Source organism: Seriola lalandi, unplaced genomic scaffold (assembly GCF_002814215.2).
Source record: "Seriola lalandi dorsalis isolate HSWRI2012SDOR001 ecotype SW California unplaced genomic scaffold, Sedor1 jcf7180002054883, whole genome shotgun sequence".
Classification (NCBI taxonomy): domain Eukaryota; kingdom Metazoa; phylum Chordata; class Actinopteri; order Carangiformes; family Carangidae; genus Seriola; species Seriola lalandi.
Genome location: NW_019525658.1, coordinates 1,562,762 through 1,573,459, shown reverse-complemented (window position 1 = coordinate 1,573,459; position 10,698 = coordinate 1,562,762). Strand labels below are relative to the sequence as shown.

Here is a 10,698-nt window from a genome sequence, read left to right as displayed (position 1 = left end):
CCCCCCCCCCCCTCCCCTCCCTCTCTCTGGGCAGACATGAAGGGTTCCCCAGGGGGCAGCTCAGTGGGGAAATCTTCAGTGGGTTCAGGAGGCCTGTGGGGGCCACAGGGCGAGACTGCACCTTCGGTGGAGAGCGAGAAGCTGGAGGTGGAGCTGAATAATCTGGTGACGTGTTCCAGGCTGAGCCACAGCCAGTCCTCCCTGAAATCCTCCTCATCCATCGGCTCGACGAGGGGGGATGAAGGGGGGCTGTATGCAGATTTCTATGGAGATTACTGTCCACTCTTCGACAACGGCCAGGAGTCTGACTCTGCCAGCCTGAGGGGTAAGACAGCTGTGTCTGACACTGACTCCTAATTCCAGTCACTGAGCCTCAGGACAGCTGTAGCCCACACTGAAACCTGACTGATACATCACTTATAATATTTCTGTGTTTTTGCTTTTACTGTTCACACTGGGCTTCTTTCAAGAAACACTCTTAAGTGGAACGCACGTGTGATTCAAGAGAACAACAACACTCAACGATGTTCTTGTATTTACAATTTTCTCATAGGTTCTGGAGTTTATATATGTTACTGAAATAAAATCAAATAAAGATAAACATTTAAAAATGAAGTAGAAGTTAAGTAAAAGGTTATTTAAACTTAATTTATTGTCCACCATGCCACGTGCATCATGACATTACTTTTTGTATTTCGTTGATTCCTTCTTTATTTTAGTCACAGTGTGTCTGTGATGACACAGCACTTACAGTTGTAGAGATATTTTCTAATTTTTTAAGTCCCTTGAAAGGGACCTCCTCCTATTTTACACATGAATATGATTACAGGTCATTACAGGGGAGTGCTGCTGTGAATGTGAAAAAAATTGTCCAGCTAAGCTGAGATTAATCTCAAAATGTCCTCAAGTGATGTCACTTGAGTCATTGGCTCCTCTCCTCAGCACTTCTCCTCGACCTCGATGTGACACATCATGAGGTTCAGAAAGGACGCAAAGGAGAATTGATAAGGACAAGACGCCGCAGTGCGAAGAGAACCCGACTGCACTTCCACCGGGCTTTTTTTTAAACCATCTTTATTTATAACACATGAAAGATTAGGCTCTACAGTTCAAACAGAATCACATGTCTAAAGAAAGGATGTTTTCAGTTTAAACATAGGGAACATTTAACCAGCAACTACTCATAGGAAGAAACAGTTGAAACTAAGAACAAAAACAACACAAGCAGGACTGATAAGGGTTGAAGTAATATAACATGAAAGGAAGATGCAAGCAGAGAAATCTGAGCCAGTTTCCTGACACGGGCACGTGTGACCTTTTTTATACATTTGTGAAGTAGAGCATCCAGACAGGCAGACGTGCATTGCAGCTGCTAATCATTTCAGTATTTTTCCTTTTTTTTCTTTTTCATTTGACGTTTCCTTCATCTCCAGGGGACGCGGAGAACCCATCGTCCCCAGAGCCAAAAGTCCAAGAGGGGCAGGGCAGCTTCAAGTTGGAGGGCTGGTGGTTAAAGCTAAGTCAGTTCCACGGCCTCATTGTCAAGAGGTTCCACTGTGCCAAGAGGAACACCAAGGGCCTCTTCTCTCAGATCCTCCTTCCTGCTTTCTTTGTCTGTGTGGCCATGACTGTGGCCTTATCTGTGCCTGAGATTGGTAAGATTTTAATTATGGTTTATATATACAGATGGTTTTTGTACTGAGGTGTTCAGTGCTGTTGGTAATACTGATGAGGACAGTTCACTGTTGAGCTATTTATTGGTGATGACGGTTTAGTTCATTACATCTATAAATCAGTCCCTAATTAGTTGCCTGGAATGAAAATAAGCATAACTGCTTCTCCTGTGGACAGGGATTGAACAGCAAACACTTTTATTTAACCTACACTTATTTCAAAAAAATTCCTACAGTTGCTTCTCCATGAAAGACTCTTACTGCCCCAGATAATGTGATGAAGTATTCAGAGCCTTCACTTAAGTAATAGTAGTACTACCACTCACAATAAAGCCCTGCATTTAGGTAAAAGTACAGAGGTATCAGCACTAGAACACATTTTGCAAATCAGCCTTGATGCTGCTATATTTCATATATTATATACAGTAGTTATATGATTGAGTTCTGAAATTGCATTAAGGATATTGTAGTAACAATATTTTTTTATAGTTTTTAACTAATAGCAATCTCAAAGTTCTGTCTGTTTAATTATCTTTGATGACACCTGTGGCCATAAATGGTAACTGCGGGTTTGTTTTCGAACCATACTTGTGTGAACTCGCGTTATTAACTTTGTGTTAGTGAGTCATTTTTTTTTACCAGACACCCAGTTCATAAAACTGCAAAACGCAAGGGCGTCTTTATCATTTCATCACAGTGTCATAGTCTCAGTTACCAATGTGTCACCTCATCCAGTGACAGTGACTTAAACAACACTTATTTAAATGAAAATCTATGAGATTGCCACTTTAAACAGCTTGTTGAAAAAAATGCTCTAGAATGGAATGTCTGGAGAAATTAGTAACTTGCATCACTAGAATTATAAAAATGTATAATAGAAAATTTTTGAAATGAGTTCATTTGCTTAAAAAACAGGGTTGGCAGAACAGTAAGACTTCATGTGTTCATTTATGCACTAAAATTACTCAGTAAGCAGATTTTATGTCTTATTTTACAAACTGATCAAATAACTAGTAACAAAATAACTAGAAACTAGTCAAATAAATATAGTGGAGTAGAAAGTATTTCTCTCTGAAATGTAGTGGAGAAGAAGAAAGTAGTCACTCCTGTGTCTCAAGTAGAATACAGGGCAGAGCTGCTCATGTATAATATTGTTGCTGTAACAATAACCACTGTTGTTATTTATAAAAGTAGTTTTTATTATTATTATTATTGTTGTTATTATTTCATGAAAATGATGGGAGGTAGCAGAATGAGCTGAAAACACAATACTGACACATAATCACTGTGTATAGTTGTAGCTTCACATTCTAGCAAACAGTTTATTCTAGGGTGACCAGATGTCCCCGTTTTCCAGGGACATTCACCGTTTTTGGTGGCCTGTTCCTGGCTGGAGCTGTCCCTGTAAATGTCCCTATTTTTAACTGTAAATTAAAAACAGACTTATAGCATTGCGGTTGTTTTGGCCAACAGAAGGGGCTAGCTGCTCACTATAGCAGCTTCAGAAATGAAGCTAAAATTATCAAAAAAGATTTTCCTATCAGATCTTCTTTTTATTTGTTGTTTCTAGGCAGAGAAGAGGTTAGCTCGCTCACTCATTGGTTAGGAGTTCATACAAGGCAGTAAACAAACATACCCAGAGCCTCCCACCCGGAACTTGAAAGTGAAAAAGTTGACTGACTGTCTGCAAAGGACTTCACATGACAATATTCACAAACTTTTATGAGAGATTCTGTTGATTCTTGTGATGTGTGGACCCTTATGAACTAAAGGAATATAAATAATTCAGGAATAGTTAGACAATAAGATTTCACGACTGCTTCAAAGGTAGGGACTTGTCATTTTATCAGTCGTCTTTCACCATAGTTCAACAGTTACCATGGTCAAAATACATCAAACAAGGACTGTCCCTGTTTTTTTTCATAGATAAAATCATTGGATATTTTAATCATATACTGACTGCCGAACAGGAAATGTCCCCAGTTTTCATGTCATCTGGTCACTTTAGTTTATTTAGCAGAGACAGAGCAACATTAGCTTCATTTGGAAACGTGTCTGTGTCCACCTGGTGAATGTAAGTCTTTTAGCTCAAATTTGGTCTCAACCAGCTCCTGAGGGAAATATCTGACTATTAGCTGCTAATTGCTGAACAATGTTAACTAGCTAGTTACTAATTGTGCTGTTGGGTGCTGATAAGATAGGGTACAGTGGGTTTATCAGAGCTTGTTACTGAAAACAGCGGCTGCTGCTGAACATGGTTAGTGAAAGTTCTGAGACAGAACCATAACAGTAAATCTGAAACCAAATCCAGTGAGCTTAAAAAAGTTACTCACTTTGAGTTTTACCTTTCATGCTAATAGTCATTTGATCCATTGTAAATATTAAAGTATTTATTTGTTTAGCTTTGATAAATTAAAGCCCAATCTGAATTGGGAACAATAATTAACACAAAAGAATGTGATCAAATGTAAATGGTTAAGGCTTTCTGCTTAATGTTGCTGGAGGATGATTCCATTTGTTTTGTTTTACAGGAGACTTGCCCCCCCTGATCCTGTCCCCATCTCAGTATCATAACTATACCCAACCTAGAGGCAACTTCATTCCCTATGCTAATGAAGACCGACCCCAGTACAGGTAAGATGACACTTGTGTTCATGTCCATCTTTATATACTGTCTATGCTGTGCACACACTTTGCACTGAGATGCTCTTTAAAGGAGTTGCTCTAATCTCATTCCCATAACACAATGTAAAGGGTTGGGTCCTGGTTTAGATTCCTTCAGTGTCAGTGGTTCAGGAAATCAAACAGACCCAGTGATTCTAACTGTTAAAAACACTGAATTAAGCAGTTTGACATTTAAAGTCAGTGTTTGAGCGACGCTGTACGGAGGACAGAGACTCAGGGAAGAGTTGGAGTTGAGATTGATGCTAACCTTTGTTCTGATTGTTTCTCTGATAACTTATGAACCAGACGTTCAATGATTAAAATCCTTCATCTGGTTAAAATATATTGTTGAAAACCAGCAAGTTGTAAAAGTGAATGTGGCTTTAAACTAGATAAAAGTCAATGTTGAGCTTCTGATAGGATAGGAATCCACAACAATGACACATGATCATAGAGGATATGATGTCATTGACAGGCAACCAATGAAACATTACCATGATTGAAATCACAGATTTCTCTGGTTTGAGAATTGATAGAAACATTTGTGATAATGTAAGAACACAACTCTTTAATGCGGAAAGGTTACCAATTATGACCTTAAGTCAGTCTCAAAACAATACTTACATACACTAGAGGAGCTGTTGGTCTTTAAATGTTCCTCCTGATCATACTGGGCTTTCTGAAGTGATGTCAATGTGAGAGACAAAATCCACAGTCCTCATTCTGTTGAAATGCATTTTTAAATTCAGCTGAGGCTCATATACAGCTATAGTGGTCAGAGAGTTAAATCAAGAGGATGTCTTCCAAACTTAGTCTTTTAGTCCCAGATTTCCACTGTGTGCTTTCACACAGTGTTTCCTTGCTGAACTGTGGTGGGACAGTAACAAAAAGAGGGAATTTGACACTGAAAAGACTGAAACTGTAAGTTAATAACTCCTCACATTTTTGCACAGAACAAAGACTGTGTATTTTGTCCCCCTTCACTTATACTGAAATCACACTAGACAGGGATCTCTTTGGAGCCAGTATGGACAGGAGGAAGCATAACTGGACTTGACTAACAGTGCAGCACATTCAAGTGTGTGAGTGTGGTGTAAAAACAGACGTGAACCTATCCTTTAACATCTCGCCTGTGTTGTCCTCTATCTTCAGCCTTATGGGATTTGCACAGTGTCCAACATGCACTGATCAAATGTAAATATGTGTAAATATGTACTGTCTGTAATACTGGCAGCAAAAATAGGCTGACTGCCTGCAGACCTACACCCTGTTCACACCTGTCTTCTCACTACTTCGCTTTATATGCAAATAAACATATGCATTGTTATTTAGAGAGAGAGAGAGAGAGAGAGAGAGGGAGAGAGAACAGGACAAGCAGGGGTTGAGTGAATCAACAATCTGCTCTACAGTGAAATAGAGTTTGTTTGAACTGTGTTGGGACTAATCAGACTGTGTTTGAGGACGTCATGGAGTAGGCAGTCCATCAGTGTGGCCCCATGTGGTCCAGACCACCTCTCAATGTGGTCTGAGCGATCCAATATCAAATGCGTCCTCAATGCTTCTCAGGCACGTTCACACTGAACTTAGAGCTGTCAGCGTGTGATCGGACCACCTGAGACTGATGTTAACACCAGGTCTGAGTTATAAGCATAAATGTTTTAATGATCTTTTACATGACACATTCAACAAAAGACATCCACTTCTGGGCAGTTTGTATTAAGATGTAAAGCCCCTGCACTCATTTCCTTATTCTGGCTGATTTGACCGATTCAAAGTGCTCGCATGTACAAATTATGATTCTGTTAGCGTAGTTGCAGCTGTTAGGAGGAGGCAGCAGAGGAAGCAGAGGTCAGAGCAGTCCAAATACTATAAATTAAATCACTTGTGAGGAAGTTCAGGGCTTTAAACACTGAAATAAACCTTTACTTTGACTACAGTCTGAGAGTAGCACCTTTGTCCTCCCCTTTCAGGAGTAAGCTGTTGCCAGACGCCAGCCCACAGAAGATCATCAACACCCTCCGTCTGCCCTCAGGCGTGGGTGCTACCTGTGTCCTCAAAACTCCCTTTAACAGCACCCTGGACCAGCTGGCCCAGACACTCAACCCTAGCGCCAACAACTCCAAGACCCTGGCTGCCCGTTACTTTGACTCCATGTGTCTGGACTCCTTCACACAGGGGGTCCCCCTCTCCAACTTTGTACCCCCTCCGCCTTCACCAGCACCTTCAGATGACCCAGACCCTCGCTTTGAAGATGGACTGTGGAACTTCACAGTTGCCCCTCCAACCACAGTCCATGGTGAGTCCATGTGCAACTCACTGTAATATGTGCAGTTTCAAATATACCTCCACAACAGTTCAGGCTGAAACAAATCAGACTGAAGTGCTCTGGTAATGTCTCAATATGTGTTGAGACATTAAGATGTGTAATACCTCCCACTTCCTGAGTTCACCAGCCCAGACAGCTCCATGTTTTCCTCTTCTTCTGTGTTTTATTTTAAGTGTTGATACATAAGAAGATATATTTGTGGTTTTAAGAATCAAAAACCATCTCAATGTAGTTCTACATCTCCTCTCTCAAGCTTCTGTCAACAACAGGTTGGTGAGCCAATCAGAAGAGAGAAGGCTCTTAGCCTCTGTTCTGATTGGCTGACTGCTTTCTGAGTGATCCAATAAGAATATAGTAGATTTCAGGTAAACACTCAGAAAAACCAAATCCTTGGTCTCATTTGATCCATTGGGGCACGGCTGAGGGAGTTGACTGCTTTGTTGTGACATCACAAAGTTCCAGAAGTCCTGATGGCTGGTTTTAAGTCTCAGTTTCTGAATACAGGCTGTGTGTATTTCTCTGTGGACTGAAGCTTTGATACTTTCACAGTATTAATATAGAACCTCTTTTATAATCAAAGAGAACATGGACATTTACCTTTATACTATATAGACCTTTAAACTGGCCCAATCGATGCCTCGTAACAGAAATGTAAATAACAAGAGGAAAAATAATGAGTTAACAAATGAAATGACTTTAATAATCTTTAATTAATAATACAATAATAACAAGAAGAAGAACATTAGAACAATTAATTTTTCACTAATTTTCTGTTGCCCCTTTGATCTTCATTGTACATAGAACTAACTTCTCCCTGCTTTGTTGGTAGCTGCACTTCAGTCAGTTTCTACCTCATCTCTTTTCCAGTGCTGAGCCACTGTCTAAACATTTGCACTTGAGTCAGGAAAAAGTTTGGTTTCCAGTCATTTTCATTATTAACTCTATTGATTTGAACCATTTCTTTACACCATCAACACAGTGTCTCTGAAACAGCTGATCTCCTGGATTTCCACAGAACAGTCTGTAGTTTTTACTCAGAATGGTGGAAAAACAAAAAACAGTTCAGTGGACTGAAGCAGCTTGTTGATGAGAGAGGTCCTAGGAGAATGGACAGGTTGGAGCTTGACAGAAAGACTGTGGTCACTCAGATAACCACTCTTTCCAACTGTGTTGAGCAGAGAAGCTTGAGAGTGAACATATTTTATGTGCTGGCTCACAGGGTGAGATGCGACATTTAATGGAGCTGAACCATCGTTAATGTTTCTTTTCCCCTTTGCGACAAGTTTGAAGTGTCTGCTATGAAAAAGCTGCACTGAGTTAAAGACGCCTCTCTTGTGTTTGCTCAGAGCCTGTGACGTCTCCTCCCACCCTCCCTCTGTCCATCCACGAGCCTGTCCGTTGTACCTGCTCCATGCAGGGGACGGGCTTCTCCTGCCCCAGCGGGGTGGGAGGGCGCCCCCCCCTCATGAAGGTGGTGACAGGTGACATCCTGGTGGACATCACAGGCCGCAACGTCTCTGAGTATCTGCTCTTCACGTCGGACAGACTGCGCCTGCACAGGTAGGACTGCTTCTGAACATTTTTAATAAAGTAAGAAGCATTTGAAATATAATAATGACGACTTTGAGAGGCTCACAGAGCATCAGGGCTTCATCTCACATTGTTTGAAATCAGTGTCGACACAATCACTGAGGTCTGAATATATATGCAAAGTGAAGGGGTAATGGAGGGGTAAAGGAAAGCTAGAAGGACTTGTTATTATAATTCAGACCAATGAACATGGTATTATCCTCTAAAAGGCAAAATGACGGACACATGTCCATGCTGGTACTTCCTTACACAAAGCTAATGCTTTAGATTTAAAGTACTGTCAAACACACAAGCCAGAGAGGAGTTTCTACAAACTACAGATTGAAGTTCAAAGTAAAAGGAAAAAGAGCTACACATGTATCTCCTGTTTAGACTGTGTACAGCAAAGCTTCTCACCAACTCAGATCAACACTCACTGACGGATTACATTTAAAGGATTACATTTAAAGGATTACATTTAAAGGATTACATTTACATGACATCAGCAAAACACATGAATAAATGTATCACAGGGATACAAACGTAGCCTACCTACAGTGTTCCTCATCCAGTACCTTTGTAAAACTCATTATACAGCAGAAAGTAAAACCACAGCAAGGTTGAAAACAAGCACCATACCTTTCTGCAGACTATAACCACTCACACACCACACATGCCGTTATTGGTTGCTTGGCTACTGATATTAAATGTGAAATTGTGAAATGTTTAATGGGCTCTGGCAGGCACTGTGTCCTGCAGCTGAGTGTCTGCATAATGAAGAGGTAACGGCCACATTCAGGCAAACACTGCACATTAGATTTTTACAAGCAATAGAAGCACAAACACAACAGTGAGCAGAGAGAGAGGAGGGGAACGTTTGACTCACCCATAGTGATGATGTTTTCATGTCCTGCCATGAACACCATACCTGTTTGATGATCTGCATAAAACTCATAAACAGAGGTGTTATTCCACTCCGGTGATTCCTTTAAGCCTTCACTTGTCACTCTGGGTTTCTTTTCTGCCTTGTTGAGCATCACATTGTGCTTGTGGAGTTACTGAGCTGGGTGGTCCTTCCAGGGAGAAGCACAGTGGCCCTGAGAGCTCAACACACAGAAAACATCCTCATCAATTTTACAACACATGAGCTGCAAATACTCACAACACAACACAAGTGTTTCCAGGGGGACACTAAACAGTGATGAACCTTGCTGGGACGCACTTGTTCAATGCTTTTAACTTCAAAAGTCTCAGTCGGGCAGGTGGGTCCCAGCCAGGTACATCACCTTTTGTCTTTTTTAAGAATGACTGATGAAACGATGGCGTGCAGCAAAGGGACACGGGTTGGACTCGAACCCGGGCCGCTGTGGTTAGGACTACGCCGTTACGACCAAACAACAAAACAGATTAAAATAAGGTTTAAAAAGGAGAATGAAATAAAATACAAATAGATATATTTAATAATAGGAGCACAGTCATAGTTCATAAGTAAAGATAACATACATTGTACATAGCCCTATACACATATTTTGGTCACTACTTAGCCACTACTGTGTTTCAATATCCAGCCCTAACACATACCATCTAGTGCCAGTGTAAAGCTATACATGTGTATTTTCAGTTTTAGACCTGAAGTTCTTACTATGAGAGTTTTTTGCATTAGAATATATATACATATATATATATATACATATATATATATATAGTTATATATCAGTAGCCAAGCAACCAATACAGGCATGTGTGGTGTGTGAGTGGTTATAGTCTGCAGAAAGCTATGGTGCTTGTTTTCAACCTTGCTGTGGTTTTACTTTCTGCTGTATAATGAGTTTTACAAAGGTACTGGATGAGGAACACTGTCGGTAGGCTACGTTTGTATCCCTATGATACATTTATTCATGTGTTTTGCTGATGTCATGTAAATGTAATCCTTTAAATGTAATCCTTTAAATGTAATCCTTTAAATGTAATCCGTCAGTGAGTGTTGATCTGAGTTGGTGAGAAGCTTTGCTGTACACAATCTAAACAGGAGATACATGTGTAGCTCTTTTTCCTTTTACTTTGAACTTCAATCTGTAGTTTGTAGAAACTCCTCTCTGGCTTGTGTGTTTGACAGTACTTTAAATCTAAAGCATTAGCTTTAAGTACCAGCATGGACATGTGTCCGTCATTTTGCCTTTTAGAGGATAATACCATGTTCATTGGTATATATATATATAGTGGATGTGTGGCTTGTGTCTCTTGCCTCAAGGCTGTGTTGTGTGATCTAGAGATTTGGTGAAAACATTCTGGGGAAATACCTGTTGATGTCATGTTGACACCACACCAGCAACAGCAGTTTCTCTGTCTCTTTACTCCATCATCGGCATTTGTAGCTGCTGCTTCATCACATGTTTCTTAAGTTACTAGCAATGAACCACCGTCAACATCTTAGTGGTCAAAAAGTTTCATTTGGAAGATCAAATT

General features: G+C 40.4%; 1 protein-coding gene across 1 annotated transcript in view; it reads left to right on the top strand.

Moving 5' to 3' along the window:
* abca2 (ATP-binding cassette, sub-family A (ABC1), member 2) overlaps positions 1-10,698 on the top strand; it is a 104,297-nt gene that overhangs the window by 75,342 nt on the left and 18,257 nt on the right. The window contains exons 27-31 of the mRNA XM_087171613.1: positions 35-325; positions 1,434-1,655; positions 4,205-4,307; positions 6,308-6,633; positions 8,010-8,223. Of these exons, the coding sequence (XP_087027739.1) occupies positions 35-325; positions 1,434-1,655; positions 4,205-4,307; positions 6,308-6,633; positions 8,010-8,223 (1,156 nt within the window). The remainder of the gene's footprint in view (positions 1-34; positions 326-1,433; positions 1,656-4,204; positions 4,308-6,307; positions 6,634-8,009; positions 8,224-10,698) is intronic.